A 21,943-nucleotide genomic window follows, 5' to 3' on the forward strand; every position below is an offset into this window, starting at 1 on the left:
AAACCATAGTCCATTAACAGACTGTTTACACAATTATACATCACCGTAGTGTTAAAATTTACCTTCGGTGGAACTCTTGACTCAACGCCACCGAAAACCTTCAGAATTAACTGAAAGACCGAGTCGCTGAACAACAGAGGAGTCCCAGTCACGTTACAGTGTAGAGGAATAAAGGTGGAATGGGATGGTCAGGGGTCCATAAACTTTTGTACGTACCATTTATATTCTCAAGACCAAGACAAATGGTTTATTTATTTATTAATACATAGTTAGCACTTTACACTTATCAGGGTTTGAGTGAATCCAAGAACACAGACTGAGTTCACACCTAAGGAGCAATTTAGCATAGCCGGTCCATCCGTCATTGGGAAGAACACCAGTGGGGAACATCCACAGAAGCTCCAACATGAGAACAAACAGGTACCCGAGAGTTACCGCTCAGCCTGAGATGTTCCACACCATCTTTAGAAATGTATAAGCATTTAAGAACACATAAGACATTGGAGACAACTGAAGCAATCCACAATAAAGTCAGTTTAAATGTTGTTCTTAAAATAATAATAATAATAATAATAATAATTGTAATCTTTAACTGTGCAAAAGAATTCCACACAACGCAAAGTTTCCATTAAAACAAAAAGATTTTTATTTAATTCTTTTTCTCTGTATATTTTATTATAATAAGACACTTCTCTGCTTGTACATTGCTCCCATGAACTTAAAAATGGCAACAATCGTTTCTGGGAATGTAAGTTGGGGTAGACGAACTTAGATACATACCAATATACATACATGAGTGTATATCAAGGCTCCAGTAATAAACCATAAATGCTATAAACGTAACCACTCCAGGTACCTTAGCGCGGTCGGAAGTATAGTACAATCTTTGAGTATTCCAGGAATACGCTTGAAAGGGTAGTATTATTTACTCATTAAACATGGGTACATACGATAATGACCACATTGATAGACAGCTAAATGTTTTAGAAGGGAAGATAATAGAACTCGGAGCCTGATGCGTGGCTGTTAATGTTCAGGTTCTCCGAGATGCTAATGAGGATGTGTCCATGCTAAAATGTCAGTGAAGCGCCCTCCCCAAGTAAAATAAACCAGAGAGAGAAGAATGTTAAATGATTTTTCACTGCAAGTACTTCATTTGGATAAACATACACACACTTGAATGCATATCCATGAGTGTATAGAAGGAAGGAACACAGTTTAAACATCCTAATATCATCCCACAAAAGGGTTAAAAAGACAACTGTCCCACAAAAAAAAAAGAAAAAGAAAAAAAAAAATCCTACCCACCCCAAAAAAAATATACATACAGTAGAAATAATGCAAACACACACACGCATGTCAGTTGCCCTATACACTTGTACATTTCATTTATAAGCTCTATTTAGTTATCCAAACTACTCTCAAAACACAGGCATATCCAGCAAACAAACCCCAACTTACAGCAGTAGTAAAATATCTATGCTGGTCAGAATACACAAGGGCATGTCCTTACACCTGTTACAATTCAGATGTGTACTTGAGGGTTTATTAATTTCTTTTTCGTGTGAGTACATGCAGCTCTTAAGTAACTTCTTAGGTGTATTGCGTTAACATTTGCAATACTTTTCAAAAAAAAGGGTGACAAACCTATTGGTTAAAATAATAATAGTTATATTTAAATAATAAGGTTTTAACAAGACATGAAATTCATGTGTGAAATGTCTGCTATTCAGTCCTACTGAGATGTCCAATACCCCAGATTCGCCATGTCGAGCAGAGGCAGCACTTAGGTTTGTTGTACTACTACTTTTAAATGCATGATGTAATCGAAACTAAATGGATGGTAATCGGACATTGGACAGAGCGCTTGCATTTTCTCTACATTTACCAGAACTGGTGAGCAAATGCAACAATAGCAACACTTACTGCCAATTTTGGTTTAAAATGAACCATAATATGACACTTAATAGATGCACAAAACGTGGCAGAGATTTTTTTTTTTTTTTTTTTTCGGGGATGATTAGGAGTGTGAGGGTAAAGCAAGTTTAAACTAGATGGATCTTCAAATAAATCAGTATAGTATTCCTTGTTGTAAAGTAGAACAAGAGTAGGCCAGTGGTGTTAAAAAAAAAAAAAAAAAAAAAGCCTTATAATGAAATACATTGATGTTCCTGGATGGGGCTAAAGAACAAGTAAAAGTTATCAAAGCCCACGTATTCAGTCATCTTATAGTTGGAAAACTTTTTTTTTTCCTGAAACAAAAAAAAAAAAATTAACTCCTTTGCTAAAAAAAATAATAGAATATTCTATGCAGAGGCTCAAACAGCCAACAATTTATGGAGAAAAACAAACAAAACAAGAAGAAACAAAAAAAAAGCAGGAGCAGAGAAGAATCATCCAACAACCTTGAATTAAAAAAGTCACACTATATAGTTGTGAACAAGGTGCTACAGAAGTGATGTTTGAGATGGAAAACGTGAACATCAGTATTCACAAGTTGGGCAAGCAGAAATTAGCAATGAACTGAAACAAAAGGAAAAAAAAAATCAGGAAGGATTTTGATTAAAAATGTATTTTAATGACCTGCTTTGCAGAGAAAAAGAAACATTACAGCCCTAACTTTTAAAGGGAGGGAATTGTCATGTAAACTGAACAATGAGGTAAAAGACGACACAAAAAGGAGGAAAAAGCAAATCTATGAAACATATATTCATATTAAAAAGATTAACTGCAGACCTAACCCTGAACCTGAAAAATATGCCGAACTGTTAAACCCCCAACATCGTATAAATACACAGGGACATCACAAACATTGGCCTTCCATAAATACTTCCAGACACTACTCCATGCTACTAATGTAGGCCTCCTACACACTGCAGTCACATGTTGAGCATCCGTGTGTCAGTTTGAGGTCATATTGTGCTTGTATATGCAAACGTTTTCTTTATTTGAAGAGTCGTCAATTAAGGTAATGTGACATTTAACATGAGTAGAACTTTGGGCTTGTAAAAGGAAAGGAGGTGTGCATGGACAAATAAAAAGGACAAGACATAAAGCATGGGTGCTAGAATGAGTGTGTACATCATCCTCATAACTATATCTTGTACAATAATAATAATAATAATGTGGTAATATGTTAGGGGACAAGAATTGATAGATGAGTGGGAAGAGAAAAAGAGGGATGAATTTGAAATGTTGCTCAATTAAAAGGGAAGGGGACAGGGCGGGGGATTCACTTCCTGTTCTTGGGAGATGGCCAGTTGCCACGCCTCTCACCACGATTGGCCCCTCCATTACCCGAAACACCACCAGATCCACCACCGGTAGGTGGACCTCTGGAACCTCGACCGCCACCGCCACCAGCACTAACCCTCCGATTCTGCCTTTCCATTCCAGGCCTTTGGCTGGAGAAGCTCCTCTTATTGGCGGCAGATTCTTTAGTAGTCACCTCTCGGTCAACCCCGCCCCCTCCTCCACTTCCTCTTCCTGAAGGATGGTGATGGTGATAGGAAGAATATGGTTTTCCACCACCTCCTCCCCCACCCTCCTTCTCTCGAAACTCTGCAAAGTCACTGCTTTCAGAAGCAGTTTCCCATTCCTCGTTGGCCTGATCAGAGTTCTGATTGGAGACATCTGGAGATTTGGCACCACCGGTCTGGTTGTGGTTATGGTGGTGCTGAGAATGGGGCAAGCCAGAGTTGCCATGATAGTGGTGCTGGTGGTGATGGTGGTGACTATTCAAATTCAGGCTCCCACCCCCAAGATAACCGCTATTGTTATTGTTGGTTGCAGACATATTGGGATTTGCATTCGCAATACTGGTGGTAGTGGGCACATTAGGTGTTCCATCTTGAATTGGATTCTGGGATAGAGATGATGACTGCTGTTGTTGCCCACCTACAGGTTCAATTACTCCACTACTTCCATTTATACGGGCTGCGTTCTCCCGCTCCTGTTTAAGCCGGCGGAATCTGGGGGGCTTGTCTTGCTGATGTTGGGAACGGCCATGGCGCCTGCGACGAGGGGGGCGCTCAAATCCTCTATTCAGTATGTTTCTCCCATCTGCATTAGGCAAAGGAACTGTTTTGGAACCAGAGGGATTGGAGCTGCTTAAGGTTTGGGCCACACCTCCATTTTCAGTGCCCAACTGGACAGTTGCAGGTACTGTATGATCAGAGATTACTGAAGAGTTTACACCATGGTTCTGAGATGGACCCTGCTCAGTTGCCTTCTCTTTCTTTTCCCCATTAGATCCATGGCTTGGTTCTTTCATTAAGGAAGTCGGTGGGGGTATGTGTTGCTTTCGAGCTGATGCAGAGGATTTAGCAGACACACCTGGTTGAGAAAAACCAGGCCCAGAACGGTGTCCTCCAGACATACCTCCTCCACTGCCTGAACTTCTACAGATACCACCACCAGCAGCACCTCCACCCCTGCCACGTCTAGATGGCACTCCTCTTGGAGTAAATACTCTGGTTTGGGTATTTCTGGGTGGTGCTGAAGATGATGCATTACCCATGCCTATATTCTCTCCCCCTGTTCCTTTCTTGGCAGTTGGCTTACGATCCTCCTTGTCAGACTGTGCAAGGTCACTAGCAGCACTCTCGCTGCCGGTTTCAGAACCCCTTTGCCTTCTTCTTTTCGGCACTTCTTCGTACTCTGAGCCCTCGCTTCGGGTTTCGCTGTGGTTTCTGGCACGTCCAGGGTTTGGCTGAGAGCCTCCTTGTCCATGTCTACCAGAAGACCCTTCCCTCTTATGATCTTGGTTGGAGGAACCATGCTGATAACCACTGCTGGCAGCGGATCTGTAGTCTCGGCTGCTTCTGCCTCCTACCCTACCACGGGCACTGCCTGTGTAACTGCCCCTGTAGCCTCTGCCTCGGCCGTAGAACTCACCCCTTCCACGGTTTGCTCGGTTTCCTCGTGAAGAGCCAGCATGGTATGTAGCACCCCCTGCACTGCCACTTGTCTCATAAGAATGCTCTCTGTCCCTCCTTGAATGTGGAGCTAAAGAGGCAATGGTTTGAACAGGGTTTTCTCCTTCTTTGGATGCTTTGCCCCCACCAGCACCTCGTTCCTTTCCACCATTTCTTGGCTTTCCTAGAGGAACAGTTTCATCCTTACTAGAAGGTCCAGATGAAGCTTGAGAACTGGACACTGACACTTGCTTGAATGATGCATGACTGGCATCTTGGTCTTTATCCTTTACAAAGGAAACAGTGTTTTTCTCTCCTCCATCACCTTCACCGACCTCCCTCTTCATTTCCTTCAGTACAGGACGCTTAATAGGACCCACTCGCTTGTTGTGGTTGCCACCTCCTAATTGGACAGCAGCCTTATCAATTTGATTTGGCATGTCTTCCCCTCCTGTGTTTCCACCCATTCCAGAGCCTCCCTTTCTATTATGTGCAGCTCCACCACTTGCACTACTGCTTCCAGGCCTTGGGCCCCACTGAGTTTCAGTCTTTTGCTCCCGCCCACGAGAGTTAGATTTGGGGTGGTGGTGGTGGTGGTGATGCTGCACTGAATGCTGGGAGGACTGTGTGTGAGGGTAGGTATTCCCTGCTTTGTCCTGTTTCCGTCCAACACCCCTGGGCCCAGTGACATGCTCATGCTGGGGTGGGGGGTCATGTAGTGACTGCTTGCTGCTGCCATCCTCTCTGGCGGAAGAGGATGAAGAAGAAGAAGAGCAGGAAGAAGAAAGACATGGCAAGGGAAGTGGAGGGGATGTTTCAGTCTTCTTGGGCTCTACTCCTCTCTCCCGCTCTCTACTATTCTCCTGCTTGTGTAGATGGAGAGTGTAGTGTGGGGGATGAGCATGGTGATGCTGCAAATGGGGGTTGTTCTCCAAGGAAGTAAGCTCAGCACGACCATTGCGGTCAAAGTGGGTATGTGAAGCACCCCAGATTTGACTCTGCTGGCCAGCCTGCAGGGCTTCATCTTGATGTCCAAAGCCACAAAGATCTCCAGCACCATTAACCCTCTGCTGTGGGTGAGAAACCATCCTGGATCCATTATCTGGGAAGCTGCTGTAATTTGCACGCCCTCCCAGAAAGGGCTGGTGATGGTTAGCTTGAGTCCTCACAGGGGATACCGTCTGATCCGTGGAGCCAGCAGGAGAGTTAGTGCCCACACCAGGTTGAATGGAACCTGTACCTCCCTCTCGACTGCGCACTGGAGGAGTGTCACTCCTGGTACATATGAAAGACAAAAATATTATTATAAATTTTACTATTAAAGTCTCATTCATACTCAAGCTCTCACAGTCATCATCTATATTTATTAGTATTTGTGTCAATGACTAAATCAGTAAAATAGTATAAAAACTGTAGCTGAAATAATTTTTTTTAGTGTGTAGACACAATAATATAAACACTATAAAACATTTTGTACAGCTGAATATTTGAAATATTGTAGCGGGTTATTTTTTTAAGGCTGTTTGTCAAGAGTATCCAGATTTCGAGAGACTAAAATCATACAAAATAAGGATGTCTTTACCTGACACCTTTGGCCATGTCCTCCTCCTCCAAAGCTTGTTTCTGCCTTAAAGGTGAACTCAGTGCCCGACCCTCTCCGCTCCCTGGGAAAACCTCTGATCCCCAAGCCAATTTAGGATCCATGGGTGGTGTGCCACGATGAGGATGAGGGGGACCGCTATGCTGCTGCCTATCAAACTGCTCTGAGCCAGAGCCACCAGAATCTGAGCGCTCCCGGCTCATCAGCCCTGAAAAAAAAATAATAAATTCTATGAGACATAAAAAGCAAGTGTCAATCAATTCATATATATTGAATATATATAATCAACTTCATATATAAAATTTGTGGACATACCAGTGGGATGCATGCTGGCTGAATAATAATCCATGGGCGGGGGGCGAGGACCCTGCATCATGCGAGGGTCCATGTAAGACATCATCATCCACCGAGGATCAAAGTTCATAGCCAAAGGTGGAGGCCTTCCCATGGAGCCAGGGGGGTATAAAGTAGGCTGTTTAGGACCAGGCTGTGGTGCGGCACCAGGAGTTGGGCCCTGCTGGGGTGCTTGGGCAGCCTGGCTGTGCTGATGCTGCCACTGCTGCTGCTGTTTCAGGAGCTGTTCCTGTAAACAATCAAATGGCAGAGCAGTTCCATAATCCAACCAGTATAATTACACAAATCCAACGATTCTGCATGCGTACAGTATTAACAAGTACAAGTGTTAATATCTATTGTACATTTCTGCAGGAGTAGTTGCTTAAGCCCTCATCTCCATTTGGATCATATATCACCATTCTCTCTCTTCTGATTATGTCACGCAACTGTGGCGCTGTTTGAGATGTGGACACACAGCATGAACAGCAGTAAAACCTTCTTCCTGTTTCTGATGAAAATATTTTCCCATCCTACAGATACGGATTCAATTACAGCTGCTTTTGCCTAATTACTACACACGTACAGATCCAAGACTTCTTTTTTTTCACAAAAACAAATTGAAGTAAATAGCAATAAATGAAATGTAATAAAAGTTTGAGAGATAAAGCAGAGGACTTGTGAATACAGAACATCTCAGAAGAGACACCAACCTGTTGTTGCCTCTGGAACCGAGGTGGGAGGGACTTCTGATACTTGGAAAAGCCCTGGCCAGTCATTCCACCACCTGGCCTTCCTGTTCCCCCTGTAATTGCCTCTACCTTCGCGATCTCTTCTCCACTTCTGTTGCTGCGAATGTGTGTGCTGCTAGACACTGGCTCCTCTTTGACTTCCCCTGGTACTGGGACATCATGGGACTGCTGATGTTGGGAGGCAGGAGGCTGAGCAAGCTCTGGAAAAAAGAAAGAACAGAAGAATTCAGAAGTTGTTTTACTGTTATCCTGGAGTTAAAAAGAACCAATCATTTTAAACGATAGTTTTCACACGGGGAGACTAACCAGTGTTCGAGTCATAGCTACTGTTGCTGCCAGCTCTTTGTCTGTTATTAGCAGTCAGTGTCAGTGTAGCACCACCCAACTGAACAGATGCGAGAGGTGGTTCCTCTGTGTCCACACAGGGTGAAGGGGGATGACTGGTGCTAGATGAAGAGACTGAAGCAGTAAGGGAAGGAGTGGGGCTGCTTGCAGGAATGTCAACAGCAGCACTGGGCTTCTGCTGTGGTTGCTGCTGCGGTGGTGGTGGCGGTGGTGGTGGTTGCTGCTGCTGTCGTTGCTGCTGCTGCTGCTGCTTTTCATCCAGCCTCTTTAACTTTTCAGCACATGCAGCACGGCGCTCTTCTTCCATCCTGCGCTCCTCTTCCTCACGACGACGCCGGGCACGCTCGACAGCTGCAGATATCTCTGACGATGACTGCTTTCTCCGCTGGCGCCATGTCTCATCTTCATCCTCACCCTGCGTCTGATTTTGCAGGGCATTTGATGGAGGAGGTGTAGGTCCCTTGTGCTGCTGGACCTGAGCACCAGATGGCTTCTGGGGTGCCGACTGGTTTGAGGACCGTTCCTGCAGATAGGAAAAATGTCTGTGACTATCAAAGCTCTTCCCATATGAATATCCAACACCATGAATATGCTACTATCGGGGCAGGCGATATACACCTAGAAGTCTACGCCCCTGCATAAAGGCAAAAGCACCTGCCAGGGCACGTGCCCTTCAAAGCTCCTTCTTGTCATCACAATGACTCGTAACGTGATGGTTGTTACGAAAACAAAAGCTCCTTTTTTTGTGGGAATCATGTGGGTCTTACCTGGTAGGATCCAGGGCTTGCCTGACCACCCCAGTTGCTTCCCCCCTCCTCGGCCCAGTTTGGCTTGCCGGAGGGTGCTGCCGTAAAGTCGTCACTGGGGACAGGAGGTGTCTGCCTTGCATTGCCTCCGCTCTCGGATATCCTGGAACGTGAACTTGGGGCAGGTCCATCATGGGATTTCTGCTGCTCCCTTTGTTCCCTAAACGGGGATGAAAATGACAAGCATTACAATTCTAAACATATTTACTACCTAAATATCATCATCATGCAATTCAGTATTTTTTAGAAACATACAGAATTCCATTTTTGCTTTCATCCTCCTCTTCATCCCTCTCATCTTCACCTTCATCATCGCTGAACTTTAACTTGGCTGAGTAGTCAATCTCCTCTTGTGCCCCTGATTTAATAAAAAAAAAAAAAAAAAAAAAAAAAACACTGGTTAGGGGGAAAAAACATCCTTAAAAATAAACGGGAAGTAAAAGCTTCTCATGCACAATCCCTACCAGCCCATCCTTCATCTCCATCATGGTCAAGTTCATCTAGCTCCTTGAGGTCATCCTGTTTTAGGATAGAGGGGCGTTTGACCACCTCACCATGGGGGCCACCAGGTGGCCTCCCCTCCGTTGCAGGCCCACACTGCGAACGAGAGAATCTGAGGAAAAAGGAAGAGGGCGGTTAAGAGTTGTGAACTGCACTGTAAAAGTGAACGTGTATTAAAGCTCAATAAACCACAACACTAATGAATCAAAGATGTAAAATATAACAGCTCCAATTTTATTGTGCACATCTGTGCAGCATGGTTTAATGTCGACTGAATTCGAGTAAACCAACTTCGAGTTATGAAAAACACTCGAGCATTCTTCATTCAGAAAAAAAGACACCCTTATGGAGTTGAACAGTGCAAGACAAATGTTTGGAAAGAATTTGCATTAATCAAAACTGACTGAGTGACTTGGTGTACAACCTGCTCTTTTATAAAATACAGCAAATTCAAACTGCCTTTAAAATGCTTGCGATTCAAAAATCATGTGAAACAAGATAAAGTCACAAGCTGCAATTAAACTGATGTGTTTATTAGGAAAGTCAAATAAATAGAGTAAAAATATCTGCTAAAAGGTTTTACATGGAGATCGCAGGGACAGTACTAACACGCCTTACCTATGGGCCTCACCGGGAGGTGGATACCTGTACGGCCCTTGTGGACCATATGGAGTTGGGAAGGGCAAGTAAGGAGGGAACATCTGAAAACGAACAGACAGTAGAAAACAGGTTAGAGAAGTATTTTATTTCAAATGCAGTGTGTCCCTTTGTCATTAATATTTGGTGCATATGGCCCAAATTTAATGACCGGTATATAAGAGAAAACTTAGAACTTTAAAAAAGTTTTTTAAAAAAAGTAGAAATTTTAATACAATATATAACTGAAATTATCTACAAAAATGTACCACATTTAACAAAACCACATGCCATTGTTACAATAGTGTTGACCACCTCATTGTGAGGTTTTTTTTTATTGGAGGACCGAGCTGATGTTAAAAGATTACAAACAAAAAGGATTGTAAACATATCGGACACCATGGTTTTTTAACCTCGATGTGATACCAAAGTGGTAAAATTCTTGGAACTTACAAAGGGGGGCAGGATTCCTCTGTAAGGAGGGAACTGCGGGCCAACCGGCTGAGGGAGAGGAAGAGTGGGGCTGCCTGCAGGCGGGTTTCTAGGTAACCCATGGGTGGGATTCTGAAGGAGAGGGGCCCCAGCTGCACCCTCCATTCCCATGGCTCCCCCAACACCGCCCTCCGCTACCCCCTCCCCAGCTATGGTGGGCGCCAGTAAGCGGCCCCCACCATCCCGCCAACTCGTCACATCTGGAAAAGAAAGGCAGGTATTTACAAAAAAAGAAATGTCATCCGAATAATGTATTATGTAGCAGACCACAATAGCTCCACATCCACTGAAAAGACATCAATGGGGAATATATATATATATATATATATATATATATATATATATATATATATATATATATATATATATATATATATATATATACATACATATATATACACATACACATATAAAAATATAAAAGCCTGATATACTAACTCTGGGGGCGGAGGCTTGGTCCTGGCCCATACCACTGATCTGCAGTGGCCTGTTCTTTGCCAGCTTTGTCCTGGTCTCCCGCCGCCTGCAGGGTGGGAAATTCCTCGCGAGAGAATGGCGATGGTTGGTTTGATCCCTTTCCACCTGTTCAGAGCAGGAGTGAGTAGCCATAATAGCAGTAGTGTAGTCATGTCACCACTTAAAATCTTGTTCGATTTAAAACTAAAATTTAAAAAAATGCTGCTTGAGGTGCAGATTGTAACGGTGAAAGAAAAGGTGACAAATAATATTAGAAATTAAATAAATAAAAGGTGCCACTGAAAAACTGATTTTCAACTCAATTCTTGCTATTCTTTTATTTAGCTCTGCCCTTGTTCCTTAAAATCTAACTCATTAAATAAGAGAAAGGGCCATGTCAGAGGTCGAATAGGTAGGATTTTAAACATTTTATTGCGACTGCGTTGGGCAAACGTTTCCTTTAAAAATGTGCACAAAACTGTACATTTTATCTGGGGAAAAAGAACTCACCATCTCCTTGTGCTCCAAGAGTAACACTGGCCTGAGCCCAGGACCTTGTCCCTGCGACTGTAGCTGTAGTTTGGGCCTAGAAAGGACAAGGTCAAGTTCACTTATATTTCAGCAGTATGTCATGGGAGCTGAATCATTTAACACAAAATGGTGCAAGAAATTAGGATGCGTTCTATTCGAAATATTAGTGTGGAAAAGAACAAGCAGTGCTTTATAAAAATGCACGCAGCGGCACCTCTTGAGCTGGAGGTGTTCTCGGCAGGCTCGGTGCAGGTGTCTGTGAAGCCGCAGGCTGCTGCGACTCCGGCTGCGGTGCTGATGATACATCGGTACTGCGGGAATAAAAAGTATATGATTTTTCAATACTGTACACCAGACGTGTGTGATCTAGGCAAGATAGTAAAATTAACAGTAATTTGAAAACAAATAAATATAAAAAATAGAGTAAATAATGAAATCTTGTCACTGAAAAATTATTTTATTTATTCACTCAGTTTTCATGGTGAATGGGAACAGTGATCACATCCTTCAGCATTTCATAAAAAATAGGAATTTCTTTACCAGCCAATGTAATCAGTATCTTTGTGCTTCTGTATAATATAGTGTAGCTCACTCACCTCTTTGGGTCTGCTGATTCTGGCTTGCTTGCCCATCCTGTGCCGTCTTTGGGAACGAGTGAGACGTTGGGGTCGTTGCCTTTATTCTCCGCCTTCAAACTTGGCAGGTTGGCTGGGGGGGGCATGCGCCGTGCAGAGGCAACTTTACCGAGAGACTGCAAGCCATGACGAGGGGCAACTACAGAGACAAATTTGAGAGAAAAACCGAAAGCATGAATACATTTTCAGATGGCACGGATCTTAGAAAAGTAGAAGAAAGAGGAAGTAAATGTAAAAATTCCCCTTGTTCATATGCAGCCCAGGAATGAGCAGCTATCTGATAAGAAATGCACTTGGAACTCAGAACTGGTACACAGTTATTTCCAAAACTAATGATGATAAATGCAAAACGAGAGCGAAAGATGTGTGTCGTTTTTAGGGGATATTTTAAAATATCGATTATATAAGCAGTTCAGGTTAGACTTTTTCAATAATGTAGGCTCTAAAATGAAGCTTTACAACACCAAGCACAGGCAAATGAGCCAAGTGAGTGTATCATGTGTCCATGCTATAGGTGCTAACAGCCTTGGAGTGATTCTGTACACTAATGCAGAAGTAAAAAATGTCTGGTTTTCCTCAACTCATTAACTGTGTGTTAACAACTGGAGAGCTCAAAGCACACAGTTCTCCTAATCATGGTTGTGGTGGTTGTAGAGCCCCTCATTGGAACACTGCATGTTAGGTGGGTTTGCACACTTGATGCAACACCAGTCCACCACAACAAACCATACACACACGCGCACACACACACACCAAAGAAACATGCTGCCAATCAAACTACCTAAATGTTTTTGAGAGGTGGGAGAAACCTGGAGCAACCAGAGGAAACCAGCAGAGAGAACATGCAAATACCCAGTACACCAAGCTCAGGATTGCTCCCAGGACCCTGTAGCTTTGAGGCAGTAACATTACCTGATGAGCTGCCTGAGATCAGCTGTTCTGACATTTTTATGAAATAATGCATTAACCTGATGTTAAAATTGTTTATAAAAATGTCATCAGGTCTTTCATGCACTCAATGAAAAAAAATAGGGATTCCAACTGAATAGTTTTGATTAAAACATTCGAGTAAACAGGATAATGTTTCTTTAGCTCATGAGCAAATGTGTGTAAGAATGGAAGAATCCTGACCACGTCTATTTGCAACATGCACCAGACTCTCTAGTGAGCTCAGCACAGTAGTGTAGATTATGTACAGCTTTGACATGAAACTGAGGAGGGCCAAAAAGAACTGGATCGCATTTACTGTTAGCACAGCATCGGTCTTGGACTGCAAACATGAGGCTTGACACCAAAACACCCTCAAAGTCCGCCACAGTGAAAGGCAGAGGGCAGTATTAGCAAGAAGATTCATTTTCTCTGGAATAGATCATTTTACAGTAGCAGATGCAAATTGAAACCTAGACTGAGCTGAAGCAGTGAGCATGAGCCAGACGCAATTTATTTTGGCTTCTGCCCAAGTGAGAACAGAATAAAGGATCAGAAGTGGTCAAAGCAGTAGCCCAGATGGCCGGGACAAGATGATCACATAACCAGTTCATTCTTTTTTAATTCATAGCTGCTTGACAGACAAGTAGGCTCAAGTGAGCTAGTAGTTGGTAGAGGGGTTTTTTCTGTTTCTTTCAGAACCAGAGAAAGGAGGGAAAAGAAAATAAAAACTACTGACTTCCACAACACTCAAGATTTAATTCAGAGTGTATATTTTAACAAACTTCACAGAGGTGTGACGTGAAGTCTCAATATCTTGAGATGTTCATGTACATGCACGTTGTCTTACTTTTGGCTGCTCTCTGTTCGAAGGTGCCACGGCGGATCAAATTTTTGATTTGACAAGTTTTATGACAGGTCCTTTTTTTCTACCCAATTTTATCTGGCCTTGGGACAAGTACTGAGAGTAAGCTCTTAAGTGGCTCCTGGCCCGGGAATCAAACCTGGGCCACGAAAGCATGGGATCCTGCCTCTGGACCACCAGGAGTCTGACTGTACATGAAAGAAGCATTAAAATATATGAAATACTTACCAACAGGCTTTTGTACTTCAAGGCTCTTTCCTTTGTAGGTATCAAACAGGTTGAGAGATGCATACTTGGTTTTGCCATCCTTCCCCTTTGCTGTTTGCCCAGAGCGCTCTGACATTGCGCTGCACGCTCATTGAGTATGAAGAGACCTGAGACTGGCAGAAACAAAGAAGAGAAGGACCTTGTGAGATGGAGAGGGGTAGAATTACAGTCATAAACAGATGCTTCTAAAATCAGTACACAAATTTTATTCTGGCATTGTAATTATGTCTGGGAAGTACATCCTAATAGCGGACATCAGAACAAACAGTTCTGAGAATACTGCACGAGTCAACTGTACTTTACACATTTAACTTGTTCAATACATGTTTTGCTGCAGCTTCGTCTAAAAGGTGAAAAAAAAAATCAAAGGAGGGAACAAATGAACGTAGTGGTAAGATTACAGATCCTTCCTGACAGGTGGACAAGATTTAAACAATTAACCTCTTATCGTGCCCAGTGGTATGTAGAACAATCCTGAGTAGGCCTTGTTGACCTTAATATTGGATTAAGGAGGTAAGAGGGAAAGATCTAAGTGAGTTCAATCACAACGTCTTCTCAACTGGCTGTTGAGCAGGGACTAAAGAAACATCTACAATAAACACGGCTAGAGTCGAAAGCGCACTTGAAGCTGAACGTCAGGTGATGGAAGGGGCAGCATGTGATGGGACGGTGAGCAAGAAAAGACTGTTTAAGTCTACACAGAGACATTAGGACTGTGGGATGACAAGGTTTCATTGCAAATATTTGTGCATGTCAGAGTTTAGCAGAGATTTGGGGGGAAATGGTGATCTGATCACACACACACACATCAGACACGTATGCAAGATGGCTGCCACGTGCATCCTGTGGTGGTTTGACAAGTCGCTAGGCTACATCTTCAGAAATGATCGCGACATATCTGCACGGTGCAATGCCAATGTAAATAGTGGCAGCAGTGCACCACTATGTTTTTCATAGTTGTAGCACAGCTCCAGATACAGGTGTCCTGGCATCTCGTCTGTCTCGCGGTCGTGGGTGGATGTGATAGGCACAAGTCATTAATGATGCAAATATTAACTACATACTCTAAACATAAAATTTGCTTCGTTCTGGGAGAAACAAGATCAATTCCCACGGCTGCAGCGGCTTGCAAGGAGAATTTTGTGCATTCCTGCAACAAGCGGTGCGAGCGAAAGCTCGTGTATTGCAGCAGGCTGTGTTTTAGAGACACTGCGGAATTGCCTGAATCCTGGCACAGTTTATCAAAAAGCTATAAGTGGATGGTGTGTTTTGTAGCCTATAAGCAACGAGTTATTGGGAAAAATAACTCGCCTGTTCTGGAAGCTCAGAATCAGAATCAGGTTTATTGCTGAGTAAAAAATGACTCACCTATTCAGAATCAGAATCAGAATTACATGTACCTGGCAATAAACCGGATTCTGAAATTTACTGAAACGGAGTAAAGCCTGTGTTTGTGCTATTAATCTGGTCAAAGATCCTTTTGTTTCATGAATTAATTAATTCATTAGTTAAAATTCACTTAAAAGCAGCATCTATGCCTGCTTAAATTAAATCATGTTTATTTTCTTTAAATAAGCAGTCATAATCCAATTATTTTAATAATGCAAAACCCAAAAGTTTTCTGAGTATTGTGGTTACAGTATACTCTCCCATTGGATCTAAAGGCAGACAATATATTTAAGTGTAAATGTTCCTGTGACAGCTTGCAAAGCTCCATTTAAACATTAATGCCGTTCTGATTTTAAACAGTTTGTGTGATCAACATTCAATTAAACCAATCAAAATAGAGCACCTGACATCATGAAATGTCACAGAAAAAAAAAAAAAAAATGAGCTGATCATCATACACAAGTGTGTGTGATCTAAAGGTACAGACAGGAACAGTGAATATGACTCTCGCAAGGACCGGACAGATGTGGTTGCCATGGAGATACGTTAAAAATGATGTCCCTCTGCATGTGTGTGCGTGCTGAGAGAGAGAGAGAGAGAGAGAGAGAGAGAGAGAAAAGAGAGAGAGGCCGGAGCCATGGCAACACCAGGGTTGCCGGTGTGCATTTCACTGCTGGCCAATAAATCCCACACAGATTTAGTTCAATGTGTACACTAAAGCTTCCCAGTTTATATAACAGAAGCATGTATACTGCACCTTGTGTTGTAGTGTAAGCATTACAACTGCAATTTCTGAAAATAAACTGATGCACAATATTATGTAGAAGTAGACCGGCAGAGTTTGAATCATCTCAGCTCTCCTATCCATCCTGGCATGCCTGTAACTATCATACACAGCTATCAAACACAGCACAGCACAGAACAGCAAAGACGACTGGAACTAAACAAAGCAACTCCCTAGGAGTGCCTTCTGATCTAATTTTTAGCGTTTGTATTTTATTTTGGGTAGCAGACTAAAACAACACGTCCAAGAACACATAAAAGAGTTAGGTTCTAGTCAATGGAACTAAATAATTTTCTGTTCCAAACTGACCTGCAAGACACAAACTGAGCCAAAGGACAGAGCTGGAGGACTACAGAAACATCAAGTGTGGATGTAGACACCCGCAAAACTGCAAATAAGTACACAGGCAGCTCAGAGATGTGGAAAATGTTCTGACTCACTTTTATGCCAAGAAATATTTATTTATATACACACTACTACTACTACTACTACTACCAATAATAAGCGAGAACGAGAACCTCAGCCAGCTGGGGTGTGTATTTACAGCTTAACCGCTCTGTGCAGGCAGACAGGCCATCCTCTGTTTACGCCGATAATATTAAATAATTATACGATATAATATAATGACTATGAAGACTAGCCAATGGTATAAATTGTGTTTTTCACACAATATTCTATTGAACTGTCATGAGGATGCGTTTGATTATTCTGCATGCGTGCGACTAAACACTGTAAATGTTCATACAAACGTTTACTAATAAATGCTTTCATATCAACTCGTATCCATTAAAAAAAATTACATCTACACCAAAACTGTTTTGGTTTTTGTTATATACATAGTGATGTGTAAAGACACGCTGGGACAGAGATACAGTTAGCGACATTATTTCTGCTTTCACCAAAAGGTTGTGTGTTACAAAACGGCCACTATATCGTAGTATAAAGTTTCTGAATATCGCGGTTAGTAGATCACACCGTAAAAAATATCATACCGCTGCAGCCTCCATGATTTTTAGCAGGATTTCGTGTATCGTCACTACAGAAAACTAACCGAGAGATTTATACGAGTGCTTTCAACACAAGCACGGTTCGTTTACGGAATCAAAACACGTGATCTTATTTTTAACTCGTAAAACAATGAGTCCAAACGTCGTGTTTATCGTGAGACATTTTAAAATGAGGTCATGCGATGGCCGGTGAGCTTAAGCTAAAGGCCTTTAGCAACATGCTACCGTAGCAACAAGCTAAGCGTTAACGGAAACGACACTGCGTCGATACACGGAAGATACACGGTTGAGAAACTCTGCTTGGTGATTAAATAAAACGTTAAATCCCCAAAGCGACAGAGTGAAAGCGAATTAAACGGTCTAATGAAGTTCCCTGTTAGCCGGGTTAGCATTGCTGAGCTAGCTGTTAGGCCTCTCCGTGGTTAAGGATGGGAGGAAAGGAGCGTTAAGGCTTCGTAATAAATCCGTGATTATAACCACACCAGTTAAACCGAACAAACTAATAACTAGTATAAAAAATAAATAAGAAGGAAAGATTTGTGTAAGGTTTGTGAGGTGGGTTCAGTGACACGTTAGCCAACGCAGTACTTGTGTGTTACAGGGCGGTGTTAAAATTCACACGCACTGATCTAAAGATACGAAACATAAACAGCAGCGATAATATTATATCTAATCGTTTATTTTTATTATCATTATTATTATCAGATTAAGACCAGATCAAAGCTGTGCACCGACTCATTTACAAGAACAAAACACAAAATGGCGGCCACTCGGGTGAAGGCCGTTAGCATCGTGCTAACTCGCCTCGGAAATCTGTTAAGATACGTGACTGCGTTTCTCCTGCATTTAACGGCGATTTTTCACACTTCGTGTGCGCTCTGACGGCGCTAAGAGACGTTTACGAAGGATCTTAGTGGCTTTACGGAGACTTATAGCGTGTTAAGTTTGGAAGGAGAGGAAAAAAAGTTAGCACCGCGACCAAACAGAGACGCTGACCAAACACAGGACAGGATGGTCTGTTATTAAGATACAAAACAAAAACGTTAATGCTGTTTAAACACTGAGAATCAATGTGTGCTTTTAGATAAGCGTCCAGGTTGAACAATAAAGCTGTTATGATGCTATGCTAGCTACGGGTCAGGATGTAAAGCTAAAACACTCTCAACCAGAAGCGTAACGTCGACACGAATAACAAATTAATGCACGTTTACTAACCTGGTCTTGTTCCGACTCGTCTCGAGGTTGTTATCGCTGGATTAGTTTATGAATAAACGTGAACTAGCCTTTAGCCTTATAGCTAATCACCTAAAGCTCTGATGTGCAGCCAAATCCGGGCAGCTCGCGCAGCAACAAGCCTCAATAATAATAATACAAATTATGTGTATTTATCAGACTGGGAACACTGTCGGCGGGTGTGTGTGCAGTGAAGCTTACTTGTACTCCTTTTCCTTTTTTTTTCTTTTCTTTTTTTCCCCCCACAAAACAAATGAAAAAGGGAAAATAAAATGTTATAGAAACGTAATCGATCCGTCAACTACAAGAGCCGTCAACGGCTACTGAAGCTGTAGCGCAGAGAGGGGCGGGGAGAGCAAGGTGGGAAGGGGCGTGGTTTAATTAGAATAATAGCCTTCGAATCCGCCTGGGGGCGGGGCTTACCACTGAGCCAAATTCAACAATTCACAGGGGCCACTGTAGGGCCACAATTTGCAGATGGTGGGGGCAATTATAATGCGCAATTCTTTATTCATTATTCGATTGCAGATTTCTGTAACAACACACTGGAGATGGACTTGATGAGTAAAATAATGCAGGTTTATTAATGATAGATAAAAAAAAAGAGATGAGTTACAGGGCAGTATGTAAGCAGACAGCAAAAAAGTTGGGGAATAAATACACAGGTAACTGTCCTCAGACACTGGAGTATCACTGGAGTGACAGGTAAGTATTTATAATATACAGGGAAGAGAACTTCGCTGGAGTAACCGGTGAGGTTTTATAACACGCAGGAAACAGGTACGGTTATAAAGTGCACAGTAGAACTTTGCTGGAGTAACAGGTGAGGTTTTAGAACGCACAGGAAACAGGTACGGTTATAAAGTGCACAGGAGAACTTTGCTGGAGTAACAGGTGAGGTTTTATAATGCACAGGAAACAGGTACAGTTATAAAGTGCACAGGAGAACTTTGCTGGAGTAACAGGTGAGGTTTTATAATGCACAGGAAACAGGTATGGTTATAAAGTGCACAGGAGAACTTCACTGGAGTAACAGGTACTGTAAGTAAAATCTGAAAAAAGAACAATTCCCCGGTTTTTGTGACTGACGCTGAAAAGTTTGAGAAATTAATTTATATCTAGTGTCTTTGCCCTCCTGGATTCAATACTCCAAGGTAATTCAAGCGGTCATTGCCCCATTGTTCTTGGATGGTTTTTAATTTAGTTAAGAGCTGAAAAGCTTCGTTCACATGGGCACTGCTGACTGGTATTACAAAGAGCAATCTTGCCAAGCCTGAAAAGTTTATGGACCTTAAAGGGTCGTCAGCCTCTTCATTCCAATTTTCTCTTTCCTCTTGAACACTCTCTTGATTTGATGTAACTCATGTATTAAATCATAAACATTTGAATAAAAAATCTCAGCAAAAGCAAAAAGATCTTCTTCATTTATAAAGGTCCTGCTTTGTGGATGAAGGGCTTGAATTTCTATTATTATTTTATTATTTGGTTTATGGTCTTTGGAGTTCACCCATCATGGAGTCGAGTAATGGATGGAATACATGTTTCTGAAAGCTTTCCTTATCAATATGATCATTATGATGCACCTAGCTTCCTATTCCTTATTGACCACCTTTTCGCATAGTAGTGACATCACGATTCACAGTGATTTTCTCAATCTCTGCCCATACAGCCTCAAAAAAAAACATCAATCCTATAATGCTGCAGTGTCAAGTAATGTATTGACAAGACATGCAGTATGTCAGACAAGAAATTTGACTGGCTCCATACTTTACTAAAAGTAACCAGAAGCTTAATGAAATTTAAGTAAATTTTGCCTAGTAACCTACAAGCATCAACTGCCTGATCCGCATTACTTTCAAGTCCAATCTCCTGAAGGACATGGGCTACTGCAGGGACTCTGTCTAATAGGTTGCAACATGCAGACATCTTTACCTGCAAGCTCACCTAGTATCACTTAGCCTTGAAATTTCACGAGCCTGGCCACCGTACATTTCTCTCTGTATTACTAGCCATTTGGTGTGTACGTATGATCCAAACATGAAGCAGTGTAGGATTCTGCATCAGACCCTGATTTGACACTACGCACAATAACAATATTTAGACAATGTGCATTAAAATGCACATAAAATGCATATTTTTCCCACTTCTTGGATTTGTGTGCACACGCCTGAGCACTTGCCACTCATAACAGCAGCACCATCATCATTTTATACACTTGCTTCACTCGATAACTTTACTACTACAACATGTTACACTTCATTAAATGTCACACTCCGTGTCAAAGTTTCTATACACTTTGCATTACATTTATTTACAACATTTAATGCCAGGCTGTTTGGTATGACCAAATACTATAAGGTTTTAAGTGTCAGACACTATTATCCATCCATGAACTATTTTACTACCCTGAACTGGTAACTAATATGTGAATCCTGTGGGTTGTATGAAAAGTCATGACGTATTATTATTGCAACAGATGGCGCTAGTTCATTTTTGGAAGTTCTGGTGACATAGAGAGCGGAGGGGGATAAAAAAAAATTTAAAAACTTTTTTTTTCAATAAAATATATAAAAACGAACCAAGAAATTAAGTGGAACAAGCTTTATCATGAATAATCAAAACGTGTGCTCGTTAATCTTAATGGAGCTGTGTAATAGACCACACACAAGTTTGATCACACGTCAAAAATGATTGGAGCTTGGATTAGATGTGTTGCCACACCCACCATATACACGCCTGTCCTTCAAAACCCCTTGTGTGGTATGACGTACAATTCAGGTGAGGCCGTAAATCAGCACCTTGGACAGTTTCTCGCCGATGAAAACACGCAGCTCGAAAAACAAAAAACGGTTATCGATCAAAACGGTCAGTATATCACTGATCGGTCGAGAAAAACATATTAAAATGCTTCAGGACCTTTCAGACAACCTGAATATCTAGCTGCTAAACAAATCGCAGCTAAGATGCTTTTTAACGTTAAAGATTTGATTACATTACTTACTGGAAAGTGGACGCAGACTGTATAGTTATGTACCGTTATGTACGTTGATTGTCAAACGCAGCCAATAGATTTTTTTTTTTCGTTTTTTAAAATTCAAGGGCCAATCAGATTTGACCTATTAAGCAGCTGGAAACAGGTTGATTTTCAAACGACGAACCGATACAGCAATTGAGTCATTTAATGTAAATCATTGATGATTGATAGGACAGGGGCTCACTACCCCAACTCCAACCAGTCCACCCCAGAACTCTTCACTCTTTCTTTGAAACATCGATGTCTGATCTCACTTACACTCTTGTAGGTGAATAAACACAAATTCACGATTCATTATTAAATGATTCATATGAATCATGATTCATTCATAAATGATTCATGTTAGCGTGTACACCCATATCTTGAGATTAAAATGTATGATTGTTTTAAATTACTGATCATAAATATAATTTAGACACCCGAATCATCTTCAT

The 21,943-nt window shown here is 41.9% G+C and overlaps 1 protein-coding gene across 5 annotated transcripts; it reads right to left on the reverse strand.

Moving 5' to 3' along the window:
- Positions 1-622: 622 nt before the first annotated feature.
- On the reverse strand, positions 623-21,495 carry prrc2a (proline-rich coiled-coil 2A). Of its 5 annotated transcripts, none has more exons than XM_047815695.1 (16): positions 21,477-21,495; positions 14,024-14,175; positions 11,965-12,142; positions 11,583-11,679; positions 11,348-11,423; positions 10,820-10,963; positions 10,343-10,581; positions 9,872-9,954; positions 9,217-9,365; positions 9,008-9,110; positions 8,714-8,912; positions 7,908-8,469; positions 7,563-7,801; positions 6,832-7,099; positions 6,499-6,745; positions 623-6,191 (listed from the first exon to the last, which is right to left on the reverse strand). In XM_047815695.1, exons 2-16 carry the CDS (start codon positions 14,136-14,138, stop codon positions 3,233-3,235), a joined length of 5,658 nt encoding a protein of 1,885 aa, XP_047671651.1. In that variant the 5' UTR covers positions 14,139-14,175; positions 21,477-21,495; the 3' UTR covers positions 623-3,232. The 5 variants fall into 5 exon arrangements, with proteins under 5 accessions (XP_047671651.1, XP_047671649.1, XP_026989560.1 ...); XM_047815693.1 differs by lacking the exon at positions 21,477-21,495 and adding an exon at positions 18,677-18,834; XM_027133759.2 differs by lacking the exon at positions 21,477-21,495 and adding an exon at positions 18,458-18,810 and having other exon boundaries at positions 6,499-6,724.
- Positions 21,496-21,943: the final 448 nt, after the last annotated feature.

Source organism: Tachysurus fulvidraco, chromosome 7 (genome assembly GCF_022655615.1).
Source record: "Tachysurus fulvidraco isolate hzauxx_2018 chromosome 7, HZAU_PFXX_2.0, whole genome shotgun sequence".
NCBI classification, from domain to species: domain Eukaryota; kingdom Metazoa; phylum Chordata; class Actinopteri; order Siluriformes; family Bagridae; genus Tachysurus; species Tachysurus fulvidraco.